Source organism: Triturus cristatus, chromosome 1_2 (assembly GCF_964204655.1).
Source record: "Triturus cristatus chromosome 1_2, aTriCri1.1, whole genome shotgun sequence".
Classification (NCBI taxonomy): Eukaryota; Metazoa; Chordata; class Amphibia; order Caudata; family Salamandridae; genus Triturus; species Triturus cristatus.
In genome coordinates this window covers 735,882,176-735,903,211 of record NC_140580.1, presented here as the reverse complement: position 1 = coordinate 735,903,211, position 21,036 = coordinate 735,882,176, and the positions used below count along the sequence as shown (strand labels likewise).

General features: G+C 42.8%; 1 protein-coding gene across 1 annotated transcript in view; it reads right to left on the bottom strand.

Annotated features, from left to right (window-relative positions):
• LOC146867922 (protein-arginine deiminase type-1-like) overlaps window positions 1-20,209 on the bottom strand; it is a 468,509-nt gene extending 448,300 nt beyond the window's left edge. Inside the window, exon 1 of the mRNA XM_085608649.1 lies at window positions 19,865-20,209. Coding sequence (XP_085464775.1) covers window positions 19,865-19,965 — 101 coding nt within the window. The 5' untranslated portion in view covers window positions 19,966-20,209. The remainder of the gene's footprint in view (window positions 1-19,864) is intronic.
• Window positions 20,210-21,036: the final 827 nt, after the last annotated feature.

Below are 21,036 nucleotides of genomic sequence, written 5' to 3'. Positions count from 1 at the left end.
ATACACTGTCCAGGACCACTCCACAGAAGGCGGAATGAAATCCCACACAGTCAAAAGAATGAGGTGAGAGAGCGACACTCCACTGTATAGAATCAAAGGCCACTGTCCGACAGACACCCTTAGATATCGCAGGGCAGAAGCAAAAGGTCCAAACTATGGGGTTGAGGTAATTTTTTACTGGTATCAGGTGGTTCATGATACTTTGGGTCCGGAGACTCGACCAAGTTCATCCGATATGAATTTGACACTCCTGGTAGAGAGGGCAAGCAGTCAAAGGCTTTTCAGGGAGGTAGTTTGGGGGGCAAGAACTAAGAATTCAATAGTCAAGCAACACAAACAAAAATGTATTGCCAATCCACTGTTTTCCTCAGAAAAAAGAAAGTACTGTTACATCAAAGCAAGCTGAAATACTACACAGTTCAACAGGGGCAAAGTTACAGGGTTGCAATCAAACCTGTGATACCTTGTCAAGCATTACACCCACTATGATGTTCTCTCCCCCTTCTAGGAAGCTGACCCAATGTCCATAGTGAATTACACACAAGTCTATGAGTAGGCATGGGTTAGACACGGGTAAGGCTCATTAAAGATTATGGCATGGGATAATTTGGTGATCAATTTAAACAGCTTATTCAAAAAGCGATCAGACTGGCAACAGAAATTGTTTGAACAATAGATTTACCTCAGCATTATTGTTCAGTATTTTACTTTTAGGCCTTGTATTCATCTGCTTACAGAGACATGGCCTGTTCAGCACTTACTGGTGTGCTCATTGGACCTCCACCTACAGAGTCAGTTCTGGTGACTCAGCAGTGCAGAGGACTTGGGAATCTTGTGGCTGAGCAGCACAGCAGGCCTACTTGGCAAGCGCTTGTTTTGGCAGATGCATAATTAATTTCTGGATCAGATCCGTGCCCGAAAATTGCAGCCTCTGGGCTAGTTTCAGATGGCTACTCCTCTTTGGCAGTTGCAGGCTGTGGACCAGGACAGGGCTACTGCTATGGTAGCAACAACAGCTCCCTCATCAGGTGCATAACATCACACTAATGCAGCACCAGTCCTTCTGGAATGCTGCAGTGGTGCCGGAAGACCAATGTTGCTATAGAGCTTGATTTTATTTTGCAGTCCATTATAGGAACCACAGTGGGAGGGGAAACAACTGTTACAATGCATGCATTACAATGCATGCTTTTACCCCGCATGCCATTGCAACAAAAATGGCTTGCTGTAGGGGGTATAAGGTGTATAAGACTGGAGTTGGATTGGTAAATTATACTATTCCAAACTCCAGCGCACCCCCGACAGCAAGAAGGGATAAAAAATTGTGTTGTAACAGCATGCAGGGCAAAAGCATGTGCTGTAACGTCATACAGCCCACTGGGAGACTCATCACATAGAGATAAGCTCCGGCTTCTCTCCTAATGGCAGTCTCTCCTCTTGAAGGGCCAGGCACCCACCTTCCCTCTTTGAGCAAGCAGGCAGGCTTCTGGGTGATAAGCACACTCTCCGTTTCTCCAGAAAGTTGTAAAGACTTCAGGTGATGTCTCTTCAACTCTATGACCCTGATAGGCATGCTGCCAGCAGTCCCGGTTACACAGTAGCTCTCCAACTTCTCTGTGGAACACTTCCTTCTTTGGTCAAAGTGCACTTGGAATGGAAAAAAGGAGTGGCTGTTGTAGTGACTTGAAAGTTAGCACCTACAGAACCCTTTTGGCTCCTGATGGACTCCATAGAGCTGTGCCGTAAGTGTTAGAGTGGAATGCAATGAAAGCCAGTTTAGAATAATGAGTTTGCAGTTACACACAAATGAATAAAGACATGTAATATGAAGATTTGTTTGTGGTGTAATCATTGGCTGGTACCCAGGCTGGGCAGGATGCTACAACTGGTGATGAATTAGGGGAGAAGTAACACGAAGATCGAAAGTGCTCTACCGCAGAGTTTAGCCATGGTATGGGCATGTGATCATTTCCATGTATTCCTCTGCGAAAAGTCTTTCACGTTGGTAACTGATCACCAAGATTTACTGACTATATTTGGCAATCCAAAGCCTTTACAAATTTCTTTGTAAAATCAAACACACCAGATGTCATTGAGCTTTCTACTGATCCAATGCCATGGGTTTCTCCCATAGTGGTAGTGCCCAAACAGGCCATTGAAGGAGCTGAACTCACATGCGTTCACATGAGTCAGGCAAAAAAGACAATTGAACAAGAACATCATCCAGGGCCATACATTGCTGATGGGATACCGCAATTAAATGGCGCAAAAGTCTACTCACGTCTTGATTTGAATAAAGGTTATCATCAGTTGGAATTCCACGAAAATTGCAGATACATTACAACCGTTTCTATATATGTTGGTCAGTTTCGATACAAAAGACTACGTTTTGATGTGTCATCGGCTGCAGAACTTTTTCAAGACACCATTCGATGTATCATACAGACTGTCATGAATTAGTTCCATTATAGCAATGACATTTTGGTTTTCGGAGCTACACAAAAAGAGCATGATAAAGGTCTCACACAAATATGTCATTTGTTTGCTGATGCAGGTTTGACTTTGAATGCAGATAAGAGTGAGTTCTATAGGACGAAGAAGATAACATTCTTTGGTCATATCTTTTCTGATGGGGGCTATGACAATCGATCCTGCTAAAATGCAAGCACTGTAGGATGCTGATCGCCCACAAGATGTTTCTATGATGCTTTCATTTCTTGACATGGCCAGTTACTGCTCCAAATGTATGCAAGACTTTGCCACTATAAGTGTTCCATTGAGAGACTTGATGAAAAAGAATGCTTAATTTCATTGGTCACATGAATGTGAGGAAAGGTTTAAGAAAATCCAACAAGCCATTGAGAATCCTACTGAAATGGCATACTTCAATCTGAAGCTTCAAACAGAGGATTTGGTTGATGCTAGCCCACTCGGGTTAGGCACTATCGTTGCACAACACAGCGGATACCCAAATACCCAGAAGCATATTTTGGCTTATGCAATTAGGAGTTTGTCCCAAACAAAATGTGCTTATTCACAACCCGAAAAAGAAAGTTCAGCCGTGGTATGGGCTTGTGAACATTTCCATGTATTCCTGTATGGAAAGCCTTTTAGACTGGTAAATGATCATCAAGCTTCACTGGCTATATTTTGCAATGCAAAGGCCAAGATGCCTCCTTGCATTGAATGATGGGGCCTACAATTACAAGAGTACAATTATTCCATTGTGCAACATCCAGGAAATGATCAGAACCCTGCTGACTACTTTTCCAGAGCGCCTATACAATGTCACGGTAATCCATCCATGACGGCTGAAGCCTATATTAATTTAATTGTAAAATCAAACACACCAGATGCCATTCCGTTAGCCCAGATTATCACTGCCACAAGCAATAATAGTGACATGCTAAAGTTGAAAGATATAATTGCACATCAGTCTAGGATCCAACACACACACCTCTCATCAGTGATAGTGAATTGCAAAAATGCAAAAATGTCAAAGAAGAACTGTCTATAACTTAAGAAGGTATACTGTGAGGGTCGAGAATCCTGATTCCAGAGAGTCTGTGACAGAAAATAATTGAAGGACATTGTGGATTCGTTGCCACAAAACTAGCTCTCCAAGAACAAGTCTGGTTTCCTTATATTGATGAGAGGATTGAAAAAGAATTAGAGGCCTGTCATATATGCAACTTCCTATCCTCAAATGTTACTCAACACATCTTGCACATGTCAGAACTCATTAAGCATGCATGGAAAAGAGTAGTCATTGACCTTTTCGGTCCACTTGACAATGGACATCACCTGGTGGTGATTGTGGGCAAATACTCATGATTTCCATTAATTGAAGATCTCTCATCTACCAATCAAGATTGAGCCATTCAGAGACTAGATGGCATCTTTGCAACATGAGTTAATCAAGCCATATTGAAATCTGGCAATGGCCTGCCATCAAAAGTCAAGAGTTCAGAGATTTCTTAGAGCATATAAAAATAAAGCATCAGATGAGCACCCCTCTGTGGCCGCAGACCAACGGACTTGTTGAGCACTTTATGAGTACACTAAGGAAAGCAGTACAGTGTGCTACTCTTGGAAGCTCGATTTAAAAACTGTGTTAAACTCTACCCTAAAAACGTATCTTTCAACACCTCACCCAATCACAGGCAAACGTCCTGCAACATTGATGTTCGGGAAAGCAATGACAACCAAGTAACCTCAATTGACCAATAAGGAAGAGAAAAGCGAGCATGCAACTCGGGAGAAAGAATTAGTTCATAAACAAAAGATTAAAGTGTATGCTGACAAAAGAAGACATGCGAAGACCATCTTCTTTAAGAAAGATCAAGTGCTTGCACGCCAAATGCAGGAAAGAAAATCTGATGCTCCATTTGATGCAGAACCTTTTCAGGTGGGGTCTACTGAGGGGCACATGGTGACTGCTCAGCACTCTTGGAAGTCTATTACCAGGGACTCTTCTCATTTTCATAATTTAACGTATTGTTCCTCAAATATATATGTTGAAGGAGAAACTGCTTCTGAAACATCAGTGACTGTTGCTGCCCCTACACCATCGATGCAGATCCTGGAGATTGATGGTGACAGTTCCCAGTTTCCCATAACAAGATCAGGTTGAACAATTAAAGCAACAAAATGACTGATTGAAGAGATCTAATTTAACATATATATTGTTCTGGGCACCGGGCAAAATATCGTCGCAGAGAGGACTGTGAGTTCCTATTGCTTTCATGGGAAGACCTTGCTCCGACCTGGCAATTTTTAACCACTGTGCCGACCGTGGGATTTCATGTTTAGCTAAGTAAACCGAAAAACGGACTTCCAGTTCCAAGGTGACATTTTTAATATAATCAGCATTATGCTGGATTTCATCACCAAAGACATTGTGAATGTCTGGTTAACCCGTATTTGGCTGATAATATCTGCAAGCTAAGATTGGTGGGAGGCACAGTAGGTTTGGGTATTTCTAATGTGCTTGCGCTGAATTTATAAGTGGACAATATTTTACATCTTAGGTTTCGTTTTCGGTTTGGCAGTGAAGTTGCATGAAATATCTGCACAAGTGTGCTACATTGTAAGGAAGTTATAGTTTGTGTAGAATCATTTGCAATGTGGATTTAAACAAAATGCTCAAGAGTATTTGTGGGCAGCAGTGACGCTATACTTCACTAAAATCAATAGTTGATGCTGTAAGCAGTTTTTTAATTCTGCTGCCTCACATAAACATAAAATGTATTGTGTGATGTTTCTCGGTAATTACAATGTTCTTCCACGCCACAATGTTCGCTCAATTCATGTATTACATTTTTGCTCCTGCCAACGAACAGTGTTTTCCTTATGTTCACAAAGCAGTGTGATTTCAAAAGGCACCTCCCAATCAATGTGTGTTCAGATTGAGAAAGGCTGCGAGACAGCTGAATCGCATCTCTGAATGTCCTTTTAACTTTCCAGGTCATGGAGGGCCCATTACATTAAAGAGAAATTAACACTTTCAGTCTTCGTGTGCCAGCTCTTTGTAGAAATAGAGGAGTATATATATATATATATATATATATATATATATATATATATATATATATATATTATCTACTGGCGGTCGCCAGTAGATAGTTATAGTTAGGACCCTGTTTCCATAGGAAATCCGCAACATTCTATTTAGAATAACTTTGGCGCCGGTCGACGAATCCTCGTGAAATTTACAAAATAGGTGGGGCGCTACGCTCCGCTCCTACCCTGAAAGTCTCGGGGGGATTCGTCAAGCGGGGGCTGAGAAAAAAGGGGGGTCCCAAAACGCGTTTTTCCCATGCATTTTTCCATAGGACCCTTAGACACAGCTACAGCCCGAACGGCTGAACAGAGTTACTTGAAATTTGGCAGAGAGGTAGTCCTCAGGTCAAGGAAGTGCCTTTTGTAGGTCTGGTGTAAATCTGTTCAGTAGTTCCTGAGAAAATAGCATTTAAATCAATATATATATCTGAGCCAGCTTACGGTGCGCTTACGGTAAGCTTACCGTACGCGTACGGTGACGTGCGCGAGCGCGATTCTGATAGGCTGTTAGAGCTTAGTAAACATTCGAATCGTTCGAAACCAGGAAGCGGCGGCCGCCATTTTCTCTCTTGCACTCTCAAGGGGGGAAGAAAAACAAAGGCAAAAAACATGTAATGGGACTGTTTAGACAGCTCCTAACCACCTAGCCTTGATTAATGGGTCCCCAAAGTTCCCCCAAGGTCAAAAATTCATTTTGATTTTTTTACGAAAAATCGCCGATTACGCGTACGGTAAAAAAAAAAAAAAAAAAAAAATTATCCACACTCTCCACACCCCGTGTGCAAATGGTTCCCGAAGGGCACCATTTGTGCACGGCATATGTTTCAGATAAAAATTTAAAAGCTTACCTTTCACAACGAAGCGCATATTATGTCCTCCATGTGCGCACGGTGCGCGAAGCGCATCGTGCGTACATGGCCCATCCACGCACTAACTGCGTAAAGTGGGCGCGCGGTGCGCGAAGCGCACCGTGCGCGCACGGAACGAACTGCGTTAAGTGGGCGCGCACGCCACGAATGGCGTAAAGTAACTTAGCATTTAAAAAACCGTACAAATTCACTGAAAAAACCATAGGTTTCACACACGTTATAGTTAGGAATTAGCATTTAAAAAACCTTGCAAATTCAGTGAAAAAACCATAGGTTTCACACATGTTATAGTTAGCTGGACATTTTACTGATAAAAAACCAATGAAATTCCCCCGTTATAGTTAGTGCAGGCAACTATAACTCACGCGACCGCAATCCTCTGCTGATGACATATGTGTCTTTATGAAAAAAAAATATTTGTAATATATGTATAGCTAAAATTTAATGGAAGAAGACATGGGCAAATAAGTGTCTAAATACAGTATTAGCATCAGCAGAGGATTGCGGTCGCGTGAGTTATAGTTGCCTGCACTAACTATAACAGGGGAATTTCATTGGTTTTTTATCAGTAAAATGTCCAGCTAACTATAACATGTGTGAAACCTATGGTTTTTTCACTGAATTTGCAAGGTTTTTTAAATGCTAATTCCTAACTATAACGTGTGTGAAACCTATGGTTTTTTCAGTGAATATATATATATATATATATATATAGTAGAAACAAATACTTTTTTATTTAACAGAAGGGAAAATCTAGTGGCTTTCAAGTTAGCAATAACGGAACCTTTTTAGCGCCTGACTCCGTAGAGCTGTGACGTAAGTGTTGAAGCGGAATGCAATGAAGGCTGGTTTAGAATGCTGAGTTCACAGTTACACATACATGAATAAAGACATGTGATAGAGCGCTTTCAGCACTCTATTTTTGTATGGGTGCATTATAGTCATAGTTGTCATGCACCTAGGTACCAATATATAGTTTGCAGTGTTGCGTGATCATGAACAAGTATTCATTAGACTCATTTACACATTCATTGTAGTGCCATGTTATAATATGATCATGTATGTATCATCATGGTTGCGTATACAGAAAGTAGGATAATTTATAGCCATATAATGTTATCGTTTTTGTTTAAATTGCCCGATTTCCTAGGCCCAAGACTGTATTTGTTTTGCACCTCCTTGGCCTCTCGAGAATTAAATAATGAAATGCATGTTGTTTTCAAGAAATAGCAGTGTTCACATCCTACTGCTGGTATCGGAATGCCAACTCGTTATTTTCAGATTGGAGAAGATACAAGGAATGCTTTGAAGACAGTTGGAAGCGAGAAGGGAGGGTATCTTTCGAGTCTGGCTGCTCTGAGGGTCAAGGTCACCACGCCGAACAAAGAAGACTTAATTAGAAAGTGTGAACCTCTCCATTTAGAAAACTTTGCAATAGAAACTTTTACCAGGATGAAACTAAGAATTGAATTCTATATTATAGGATGTGCAGGGACAGAGGCCCCAGACTTCTGCTAGCTTTTGGAGAGAAAGGAGCATCTTAGAACTCGCTCCTAGCCTTAAACACCCTAACCCATTTGACGTGAGTACTTCTCAGGAAGTCAACACGTGCTGACACCTTTGGAAATAGATGGAAGGGTACTATCTCCTCCTATTACAGTATAGGGACAGATTTGTTTTATTTCTGATGAAAAGGAACTTAGAATCTGTGTCAGTTTTGAGTTGCATCCTGATCCTCGAGTTCACCATTTTATTTTTGTTATGCCGAATTACTTATATTCGTAGAATCGGCTCTGTATTTATTTTCTTATATCTTTATATGTTAATCTTACGATATGTGTACATCTTATTATTCTTGGCCTTATAATAAATTGACAAACCTCAGAGTCCATGGTACTTTCAGGTATACTATTGTTCTCGTGTTGTGAAATGTTTTTCCCCTCCATCACTGTTTAGTTGGTAAATAAAAGATCCAGAACGCTAGTTGCTAGAAGAAAACAGGAGTGCAATTTAGCGTAATCAAATGGTAGCAGAGGATGGTTTACCCCTAAATAGTGAGGGGAAAGGAGAAATATAGGGCAGAGTAGGAGGAATCGAGGTCCGGATGCGGCAGATGGAACATTGGCGAAGAGTGGCGGAACCTGGCAGACGTTGACGGCGTGGCGGAAATATAAGGGCAGCGTGAGTATGAAAGGTTTTGTGAAGAGCGTATGATATTTTGCGGAGTTGGGATGCATGTTGAGTGATTGTGGTTATTAGTACTGGTTCGAACACGTGCAGATCAGAGAATTTGGTGAACGGGCTCAATAGAAGTCCAAGATCCCGGGATAGTATTGTAATGTAATTATCTGAGTAAATTGTGGGAGTCGTGAAGTGCTGTCGACTGCTCACTTGCGTCAGGGAACTTTGTGTGAGTGCCGGGAATCACTTGCTGTGATACACCTCAGGTACCGGGGGGTGGATCGCAATGAGTAAGTGACCAACGCAGGCCGGAGGTCATGGCAGCTGCGTGTTCTTGTGTGAGTGTTCTATCGATCTTTTAGCGGACAGACAATTACTTGTTATTCTAACTGTAAGTTATTGTGACTGTGGTAGGACCGGTCACTTGGTTAATAACTTTGAATGTACGAAGTGAAATTGTAAAGGCGGGTGAGCCGCTGCAAGGATTGAGTAGTGATGTCAGGGTGCGCCGCGCTGGGATTGGTCGGTTGGTGTAACGCCGCGCTTGGATTAGTTGTTTTGCGTTTGTCGTCGACTATTGGATTGTGGGTTTTAAATCGATCAATTTTCATGATACGTTGTTTCTGGGTGTTGAGAGATATGTGCAGAGGTGTGGTGACTCAGGTTGGAGAGGAAGGATACCCCCGCACATTATATGGCAACAAATGTGGGTTTGCATACATTTGTTTGGCTTCAGAATTGGCATAAAATCACAGAGAAGGAAGGGAAATTGGCTTTCCCTCGTTATGGGTCATTTCGTATGGAGGTTTTGTACCACCTGAGGGGGGTGATGGCTGCCATTAAACCTCCACCCCGACCCACATAATTTTAGGCTTTAGATGCTTGGATGAGAGCTGCATTAGCAAACAAATGAGAGACATCACAGGGACGAATGAGGGGAGCAATGAAGTCATATCAAGATGCCAGGTGAGATGCACCGCTGAAATGATGGAGAGTAGACACAATAGAAGGAGAGCGCTTGTATCCCTTTCGAATTTTAGCAGGAGAATCAGAGGGTAAAAGTAAGAAAGATGAGGATAGTGATACAGACAATAGTTTTCTGGACAGGCTCTTGGCAGAACGACCTCCACCTTGTGACTCCAAGACAGAGACAGAGAGGTCGCAACCACTCGAGGAGACAGTGGGAGCAGGGCAGGTGGGATTGGAAGAACAGTCAACAGGAGTTAGGAGACAAATAGCCATGGTACGGATCCCTGGAGGGTCAGGAGGAAAGAGATACCCCAATCACGAACTTGCCCAGTCTGCAGGGAATATGCAGTTACCAGATACCCTGTCAGTGCCAGTTACCATTGGACCAGTAGTCCCCATATAAACTCCTGATGAGAGACAGAATGACAGACAGCAATACACCGGTGACAGGGCAGAGACAATATCTGGGGGAAGACTTACACAAACAGGAGCAGGCTTAGGACAGTTACCGGTGGCTTATAGCACTCTATTACCTGCTACTGCAGATCCATCATGAATGGATAGTGGGTCAGAAAGGAGACCAACAGGAATCTTGGCAAATTCAAGGTCAGAACTCCCAATGTGGGTACAACCAGTAAGAGAGTCAATGTTGCCAAGAGAAGAAAGAACAACAGTAGAGCCTTCCAAGATACTGTGTGGGCCACAAGGTGTGTGTGCAGGTAATCACTGGAGGAGTAGGAGCTGGGAAAGAGAAGATCATTCAGCAGCAAAGAGGATAGAAGGAGCCATACCCAGGAGAACACAGGGTTGTGACAGAGAAGATGTAGAAAGGGAAAGAAATCAGAAAGTGTTGTAGAGTGCAATAAAAGCGCCAATGTTGGATGTAGTTTGATTGTAGGTGGAAATAGATGAAGTGGTCGAAGGGAATTTGCCTCTGGAAAGAATTGAGACATATGACCCGAATTAATTGTTGTTTGTAGCCAAGGGTACTACAAGAAAGGCAAAGCGGGCTTATGATGCCCTATGGAAGTTAGAAAGAAAGGATGATGTTGATTTGACAAAGACCAAGATGATGCAGGGTTCTTGCAGATTAAATTACACAGACAAGGAGTTGGAGGAAAAGCGAACTGTTGGGTTGAAAGAACAGATTAGAGAACTGGTAATAGGCATGCAAGCTTGGAAAGCATTAGACAGATGGGAAGAGAGGTGGGCCAAAAAGAAAAATGCTAAGACCAGAATAGGTAGCTCCTCACCTCAGGGGGGAGGGATGGAAGCCACTGGAAATTTTGCTTTGAGAGAAGTGCAGAAAGGAGGGTATGTATACGTGCCATGGAGCAGGGGTGATTTGGCTGCTTTTACGAATGATTTTCCTCGACTGAGAGAAAAACCTGCGGAATGGTATAAGCAGATAGACCGGTTTGTCAAGATCTCGAAGGTGTTGTGGATCGATTTGAACACTTTGTTCGATATAGTGGTCCCGGCAGATTTGTGGGCTGCATGCAAAATTGCTATCGAGTGACTAACAGCAGAACCACTTGAAGATTCTGTAACTCATGGTTCTTCACCTGATGTCATGAGGAAATATGTGCAAGTAATTATTTGGTTGCAGTCTAAGGTAGCGCCGCTTAAAGTGCATGATTATTATGAACGATTGTTGTTGGCTTTCAAACAGCATAGTGGATTGGATACTATTGATCAGAAGGATATGGGACAGTTTGTCTCTAAGTTTGTGTTGGGTTTGAAATCCGATATTAGTCTGATGATACAGCACCACCTGATATGTTGGCAGAATAAGTCGGTGGATGAAATACTGCGGTACGCTAAATATTGTAGTGATCAAGTGGAATCAGCACAAAAGAAATTGAAGGACAAAGTGATGTTGGCACAGTTGAGAAGTGCAGACTATATGCAGGGGTTTGGAGGAGGTATAAGTCGAGGCAGAGGAAGCGGCCGAGGTATGGGTGAGCAAACCAGGTCAGGGATGAGGAAGAGGTACAGAAATGAGTACAAGTGAGTGAGTGGCACAACAGAAAAAGGTGACTGCCTGCCATTATTGTCACAAGATGGGACATTGGAAGCGTGAGTGAAGCTTGAATCCTGCTAATCAGATTCCATATGAGGGAGAGGGATACATGAGCGAGACTCTACAGACAGTGACAAGACCTAGGTCCATGTACGGAGGTTGTGAGCCACAAGTACAAGTGCCACAGCCTCCCAGAATACCCACGTACAATCAGACATATCAACAGATGCCGTATTTTAAAATACGAGATAGATGCGATCAATCTCAGGGCCCTCTGGAGTACCAGAGGGGGGTGCAGGAAGAATGTCCTCTCGATACTATATTGGAGGTAGATCAGAGTGGGCCGTTTGTAGATGCAGATGTAAACGGATATCCTGTCACCTTTTTATTAGATACTGGAGCTGTGCGTTCCACAGTAAGAACAGATGTGATCCCCAATCTATCTCTTTCAGGTCAATCGATACAAGTAGTAGGTGTCAGCAATCAGAGAATGACCAACCCATTGACTAATGCATTACCTGTCAGGATAGGGCCGTTCAAGGATAAGCGCCAGTTTGTGGTATGCAATACAAGTCCGCTCTGTCTCTTGGGCCGTGATTTGTTGTGCAAATTAAATTGTAACATCTCATGCACTCCGAGAGGTGTGGAGTTGCAGACCTATGATGACTATGCTGATTTCAAAATGGCTAATATGAGCATGTGTGCAGAACTGTTTGTGGTTCTTACAAAGGCCGAATTGCCACATGATTTGAGAGACTCAGTTGACCCGCAAGTATGGGATTTCACAGGTGAAGATATAGGGTTAATCCGAGGTGTGGAACCTGTGAAGATACAGGTGCGACCGAATGCTAAATTTCCAAGAACACCGCAATACAAACTGTCTGCGGAGACAGTGGCTGGAATAACTCCTGTCATTGAATCAATGATTGCACAAAGCATTCTGAAGGAGATACGAGGAAGCCCCTGTTATTCACCGATTATGGGACTACAGAAGCCTAGCTGCAAGTATAGGATAGTACAAGATTTGCGCAGGATTAATGAAATTGTGATTCCCTGTTGTCCTGTGGTACCGAATCCAGCCGTGATTCTCTTTCAAATGCCATGTGAAGCAGAATGGTTTACTGTCATAGATTTGTGATAGGCATTCTTTTCGAAACCGTTACACAAGGATAGCCAGTATTTATTTGCATTTCGGATTGGCGACCGTGTCTTAACATGCTGTAGAATCCCACAAGGGTATACAGAAAGCCCCTCCATCTTTAGCCAGTGTCTGAAAAAGAATCTCGAAGGATTGGTGATGCCCCAGAAATCAATTCTGGTTCAATATATAGACGACCTTTTGGTCACCTCAGAAAATGAGGATACGTGCAGAATCGATAGAGTGGCTTTGTTAAACCATTTGGCAGAGAATGTACACAATGGGGCAGATTTACAAGCCCCTTGCGCCTTCCTGCGCCGCCATTGCATCACTTTTTTTGACGCAACGGCGGCGCAAAAAATGCGGCCTATTTACAACGTGACGCATCTAGGGCTAAGGTGTGTTCATCGACTGCATTGAAGTGGCCAGTTGCCCTTGCCACTGGTTTGAATGAGTTTGTGTAGCACTCCTGATAGAAGAACAGGGCTATCCCCTCATGAAATACTAACAGGGAGAGCTATGAGATTGCCTATGGTGCCAGCAACAGCGTTCATAAATATCACTGATGATATGTTGTTTGCCTATTGTAGAGGACTGGCTGATGTGGTTAATTCTGTGTCCCACCAGGTCGAGGATGCAACTGCATCCACCTCGAGAGACCTGCTGCATGATCTGAACCCCAGAGACTGGGTTCTTGTACACAAGCACGTGTGGAAGAGCTGTCTTGATGCTCGCTGGAAAGGACCATATCAGGTGATATTGGTCACGAATATAGCGGTGAAGTGTGGAGTACTGCCACATTGGATTCATGCTTCACAATCCCGCAAAGTTCCGGAGCCTGTAGAGGAATCACCCATTCCCCAAGTTGCCCGAAGAACTACTGAATCTGAAGACGTACAGAGAGAACCAGAGCAGGAAGAAAGAGAACTGCCTGCGGAGGAGCAGAATACAGAGTCTGAGATTGATGACATGGTGGAAGTATCCTGTGAACCAAAGCAGAGTGAACGATCTGGCGCAGAAGGAACAGACAAAGAGGAAGAGCAGAGAGCAAGTGCCAGATCAGAAAAGTGGCCAGCAAGAAAAGGAAGGCTGAACATAAGACTTGCATCTGAGAAAAATCTTGCTCCAATTCCTGAAACGTCTGAATTTCGAACAAAGTGAACAAGAAGATAATCCGGATGATCTAAGACGCCCAAGAAAAAAAAGAACACAGTCCCAGAAATACGCGTGTCTTGAGTGGACATATCTGGTTGCAGATGCAGGGACCGAGGAATTCCGGGAGACTGGGAACTGGAACAGTGAGCTACAGAGGGGACACCCTCTCGATTGGTATTCAGCTGTTAGTCCCGGGAGTTGAAGCCTTTGGAACCCTAATACTGCAAGTTCCAAATCCATCTAGATTGAGTGGACTGCGATTCTTGATCCTTAATCAAGTTGTATTCCCTTCTTTCGGTCGACAGCTTACTGCCTTGGAATTGGGAGAAATTCATGCCGTTATCCTGCAAATGGTTCTCCAGATACTTGGCTCTAACCTCATTAGAGATGAAGCTTGAACTGTGATGTGATCAAAAAACTCATTAGGCCTTAGAAAGAAGATAACCTAGCCCCCAGTGAAAGAAGATTTAAAATTAGGGTCCTTACAATAGAGAGAAGAATTCAGGATTAGGGCTGACTACTTCTTTACAATAGGCTTAGTATTGATGGACTAAATTCGGCAGTAATCGGGTGAAGAAATCAATAAGGACATTGTCATTTGAAACTAAAAGTACAGAAAGGAAAACAGAGACTCTCAACGTTTCTTTGGCATGTCCAATACGACAGTGGAAACATGGCGTCCGAAACATCTAATCGAAAACAAAAATGTATTATTGGAACTCTAATAGCAGTAGTACTGCTTGTCATAATTGTGGTGATTGTCACATCTTTGAGTGGGTCTACCAATGATGAAAAGAATGGGGAACAACCTACCCTTACCCCACCTGGTTCAAAGGTCGATATAGAAGATGGTCCATCTATGAAAGATAAGGAAATGATCAAGGAAACTAGTCGTAGATTGCATGTAGATCTGTCAAAGGGTGATTTCACGCTGAATGCATATGCACCCTTGTTGTAGGAGTACGTGGACACAATGGAAGCGAAAGACTGCTATGTGTGCATGCAATTACCAGCTTCAGTAGAGGAAGGCATACAATACCATCACTTACCTGTGACTTATGGCATTACATGTAGTGTACTATTAAGTATGTTTTACCGCAAATCCCATTTTGAATATTATTTCTCGAATTATGATGTGGTACTCTCTAAAGTGCCAGTCCTAAAATATATGAACAAATATGATTACTACAAGGAAGTAGAGCGCATGTCTAAGTACTTTGTGCCAGATTTATGTTGGACTTGCGCCACTTTTACACCGCCGTTGCGTCACTTTTGTGACGCAGCGGCGGCGTAAACCCTGCGGCACGTTGCGCCCTATTTACATCGTGACGCATCTATGGAGATGCGTCACGGTGTAAAGCCCTGCGCCGCATGAAACCTGCGCCAGGTTTTATGTGGGCGTTTCTACTCAGGGGGGGTGTTCCGTCGCAGGAACGCCCTTGAAAAGTGACTCAGTGAAATCTACAAGATTTCACTGAGTCACTTTTCCAACGCTGATGCGTCAAAACCCTGCGCCTGCTTGAAGCAGGCGTAAGGCTTGACGCACCACGTTATAGATAGGGCAAGTTGGAAGAGTGCTTGAGTTGCGTGCCGCATGCAACACTACTTCAGCACTGCGCCAACTTTACGCACCAGATGCGACACGCATCTGTTTATTCCTGCGCCATGATGCGTCGCATTGTAAATGCGGCGCATCATGGGTGGCGCATGGGTAAACTTGCGTGCCGCATGTTTCCTGGCGCATCCCTGCTGATTTGCAGAGATGCGCCAGGCAACATAAATCTGCCCCTTTGTGCCTACCTTTACTCTAGATACGTCCTAAGCACACAGACACAATTTAACCTGCATGCTAACTGACATTGAAAAGAAGTTCGTAGATCAGAAAGAAGACTGACATAGGCAAACTCTGTTTTGTCCAGATCCGAAGCATAAGGTATTTCCTTGGACCAAGGAAGAATTAGATCACAAGGCAAGGGGGAGTTCAGGACCCATAGCTTTAGATTTTCAGCAAAAATTAAAGTTGTGTATTAGACATCCGTTCACATATTACGACAAGATATTCGTAGGTGAAAGTGAATGTGAACACATTTTTCTGATTGAAAATTCCATAAGAAAAGCACTATTGGATAAGTTGACCATAGTGCCTAATGTTTATTTTGTGCGTGGTAAGAATGCTTATGTGAAACTGCCCAAGAATTGATATAGGACATGTTATTTAGCCATAATATTTCCCAAAATATTTCATGTGAATGATTTGTGGCCCTTGGAAGGAAAAAGCTCTCATAGGGGAAAATGTGGTGTTAATGCTGGAGAAATCAATGGTGATGTGTTTGGAGCCATGATACCTAGTTTAGGTGTGGTTTTGAATGATGTAAAAATTTGAAAGCTGGCAACGATAGTGGATAAACTCTCCGTGAATACTGCACAAATTCTGTTAATAGTGGATGGTGAGATGCTCTCGATTAGGTCTATGGTTCTTCAAAATCGTCTTGCTTTAGACATCCTACTAGCAAAAGCTGGAGGAATCTGTAAACTTTTGAGAGTTCAACAGTGCTGCACTTATATTCCAGACAATAGTCGGGATATGAGGAAATATATTGCCAATATTTTGGATATCCACCAAGAATTGAGTAATTTGGCTGCTGAAGCACTCTGGGTCACATTGGCAAGGGTTTCAGACACATTGGCAGTTGGTTTGGCAGTTTGGGACAGGAATTATGGGTTATATCTTGAAACCCATTATCATAACTGTAATTTGCATAATTATATTATTGGGAGTCATCAAAGCATGCAAATGGCAAAGAGCCAGACATCAAGAAAATGTCTTGAAGAAACGAGAACACCAAATGGAAAGACTGCAGGACAGTCATTACCAGCATTTTAAGGGATTAGAGAGATTTAGACACGGACAGCAAGCTCCATCTTCTGTTTAGGTCGGTCTTTTCTACAAGGAGGAAATTCTGAAAGAATGTAATATGGTGTTATGACACTAGCCATAAGAGCGGGGAACTGATAGAGATCATTCAGCATTTTTGTATGCGTGCATTATAGTCATAGTTGTTATGCACCTAGGTACCAATATTTGGTTTGCAGTGTTGTGTGATCATGAACAAGTATTCATTAGACTCATTTATACATTCATTGTAGTGCCATATTATAATATGATCATGTATTTACCATCATGCCTGCGTATACAGAAAGCAGGATAATTTATAGCCATATAATGTAATCGTTTTTGTTACATTGCCCGATTTCCTATGTCCAAGACTGTACTTGTTTTGCACCTCCTTGGCCTCTCGAGAATTAAATAATGAAATGCATGTTGTTTTCAAGAAATAGCAATGTTCTTATCCTACTGCAGGTATTGGAATGCCAACTCGTTATTTTCAGATTCGAGAAGATACAAGGAATGCTTTGAAGACAGTTGGTAGCGAGAAGGGAGGGTATCTTTCGTGTCTGGCTGCTCTGGGAATCAAGGTCACCACGCCGAACAAAGAAAACTTAATTAGAAAGTGTGAACCTCCCCATTTAGAAAAAGTTGCAATGGAAAATGTTACCAGGATGAAACTAAGAATCGAATTCTAGATTATAGGATGTGCAGGGACAGAGACCCCAGACTTCTGCTAGCTTTTGGAGAGAAAGGAGCATCTTAGTACTCGCTCCTAGCCTTAAGCACCCTAACCCATTTGACGTGAGTACTTCTCAGGAAGTCAACACGTGCTGACACCTTTGGGAATGGATGGAAGGGTACTATCTCCTCCTATTACAGTATAGGAACAGATTTGTTTTATTTCTGATGAAAGGGACTTAGGCCCACATGCATGAAAGCAAATACCGGTCGCAAACGGGCAGATTCTCAGAATCTGCCCCTTTGCGACCGGTATTTTTGCATTTGGGATGCATCATCCCAAATGCAAAAATCGCAATTTAAGTAATCTCTAAATTGCAAATACTTAAATTGCGATTGTATTTAAGGAATCTCAAATTAAGATTCCTTAAATGCAATGCATTAAAGTAAAAATATTAGCGATTTCGCTAATAGGGGGAGCAAATTACCATGAAGTTGAACTTTGTGAGTCGCAATTAAGGAATGTTTAGAAATCGCTATTTTGTAAGCGATTTCTACATGCATAGCCTTTTGCTAATCCTTATTAGCGAATCCTTATTTTTCACTAATAAGGAATCGCAAATGGCATTGTTGATGCATGTGCCAGTTAGACTCTGTGTCAGTTTTGAGTTGGATTCTGATCCTCGAGTTCACCATTTTATTTTTGTTATGCCGAATTATATTCATAGAATCAGCTCTGTATTGATTTTCTTATATCTTTATATGTTACTCTTACGATGTGTGTACATCTTATTATTCTTGGCCTTATAATAAATTGACAAACCTAAAGTTGGAGTCGTGGTACTTTCAGGTATACTATTGTTCTTGTGTTGTGAAATGTTTTTCCCCTCCATCACTGTTTAGTTGGTAAATAAAAGATCCAGAACACTAGTTGCTAGAAGGAAGACAGGGGTGCAGTTTAGCGTAATCACATGTAATACTAGTTATGTGTGTGGTGCTGTCATTACCCAGGCTGGGAAGGACACTACAATTGGGTCCCACTTCTATGCTAATTTTCCGGAAGATGTGGATCCAATGTCTATTGCTAAGGAACTGGTTTGGGGTGGTTGCTATTCAAATATAATTTTCTGGCTGTAGGGCAAACACAGACTATGTGCAAGGTGGTGGTTGCTACGGCAGGTAGTGATGATGCTAGTATCAAGTAGGAGTATTCAAAATAGGGCTTAATGAAGTTTGAGATCTCTGAACCTGGCTGAGATCATCATTACTGAAGCAGTAATCAGGAAAAGTCAAACAGTCAGGCACTCCTAGAAACTTCCCAACCTTCAACCATTGAAAACTGCATGTCACACTGTAGTAACTGAGTCCAGATGTGTAGAGGATATTCAGTTGTTTATTTTTAGATGGTTACAGGTCATGCAGTTAAGTCCAATACAAAAGCCCACCAGGAGCAGCCAGCATGCTGCTCAGCCCTTCTCAACTGACATCTCTGGCTCCCAACATTCTGTAACACATCATCCAATGAACATTCCACTGGCAGAGCAAGAGTTTGCATGAATAACATCAACGCCAGGATACAACATATCCCCTTTCCTTCCATATATATACAATATTGAAAGAAAACAGAAAGAAAACCAGGCTAGAGCAAATCAGAAACATCGCAAACCAATGAGAGAAGAGAGTAACAAAAGAACATGCAAAGATATAAATGAGGAAACAGATAAGTAACAGGTGAGGAAAACAGATAAAAAGAAAGACTAAAGGTGAGAATGCCATCCTCCCTTCTGACACAACAGAAACAAAAAGAGAAAATACTAACGACTACCTCAAGACATACTTGCTGGCCAGGCATGTATAAAAAGAGACAAGTCATAGCACAACACAATAACCAACAGACCAAAACCAGACACTAACAAAAAGTAGAAGAAGGAAATCTCCAATGGACAAGAACATAACGGTAAGAGAAAGACAGAAAAAAATTAAGAAAGAATAGAATCCACAATCCACAGATGAAACCAATAAAAGATATCAAAAGGAAAACTGAGCTGTAACAGGAAATAGTGACACAATTAAAATAAATCACTCAATAATGGGTGGCCTTCTGGCTTCCTTTCCCCGCCACCATCTTTCACGACCACCCCCTCGCCCCAAGCCTGCAGGCCATCTCACCACAGCAGAAATATTGGATCATCCACCAGATTTAGGGTTAGCCGCGCTCACGCAGCATTCCATAATCAGCACCTTCCAATGTCCTAGCTGAAATAAAAACTGCAGTTGCTATAATCTGCGGTGAGTATTCTTAACCATGCATTAACTAGAAGATTTGCCCAAGGACCTATATGAAGTCAACAGCTGTCGACTTTCAAAGCGTACGTTAAAAAAAGCCGTGTCTCACTCACCCTTGGATGTCCAGCATGCACTTGGTGCCCACCACGCACGCCGCGTGCGTCGGGCGCAGGAGCGAAAGGATGATGGTCCTCTGCTGTGACCTTGCTGCCATGGTGTTGCTGCTGCTGGCTCCTGAGTCCTGAGCTTCTTTCTAGTGCAGCGCGAGCCAACCGCGTGCAGCTCGGAGGCTGGTGCTAGCAGTTAGTTCACGGGCGCCTGAGTAAACCCCACTGAAGCGAAGTCGGCAAGAATGGTGTTGGTGCCTGTCTGTGAGGTGTGACCCGAATCGTCATACCCAGCAAGAGAGCGAGAACTGCCCAACCCTAGTTGCATTTCTGCCAAAAGTGTAAGAGCCTACTTCCTGAACCGTGCGTGTCTGTGCAAAGGTCGATCCAGAACACGCATGCAGGCCGAACATGAGTAGAAACTGAAATCATCAGCAAGCATCAACTGTTAAAATGAGCCCACCCTACAATGGCCACCATTAATACGGGGCTCGGGGAACATGCTTTGGTCATGGCAGCCCATCATGCTGTGAAAGCTAGCAGCCCCCATTTAGCACGTCTATTTGGAACATGCCAGAGAGGTGGAATTGCCTAGCTAGCATGCTCTGTGATATGTGAGTGGCATAATTTACCCAGTCTCCAGCCCCATATTTACCTCCTTGTTTTCAGCCTTTTAATGGTACATCAAAAACTTGTGTTGATGTCTCGGATATAAAGTGATATATAGATTTAAAGCTTCACAATAACAGGCAAATTGCATATGTAAAAAAGGAGAAGGCAGCAGAATGTACATTTTGGGACCAGCCAAAACACGTCTCCTATGAGCTACAGCTACTACTATTTGATAATTTCAGTGCTACTGGATGAAAGAACAAATTGATTTTTTCTTTTTATCTCTGTACAGCTTGGCGCAATAAAAACATGGATAGTTTCTGATCTTCGAGTGCAGGCTTTCTATGATTCAAGGGCAGAGGCGCAACTAGAGCCAAATTTCGGGGGGGGCTGAGCAAAAATTTCGGGGGGGGCTGAACTTTAAGCAATTGGCAGAGTGGAGCTGCAGGGGCTCTTAGAAGGGGTGAAACAACAGCAAGGCCTCATTAACATGCAAATGGTCTTTTAAAGACCTGTGAAGTGCTCGGGTGCGGCTGCTTTTTTGCCCGGGAAGGTGTCTCATCCCG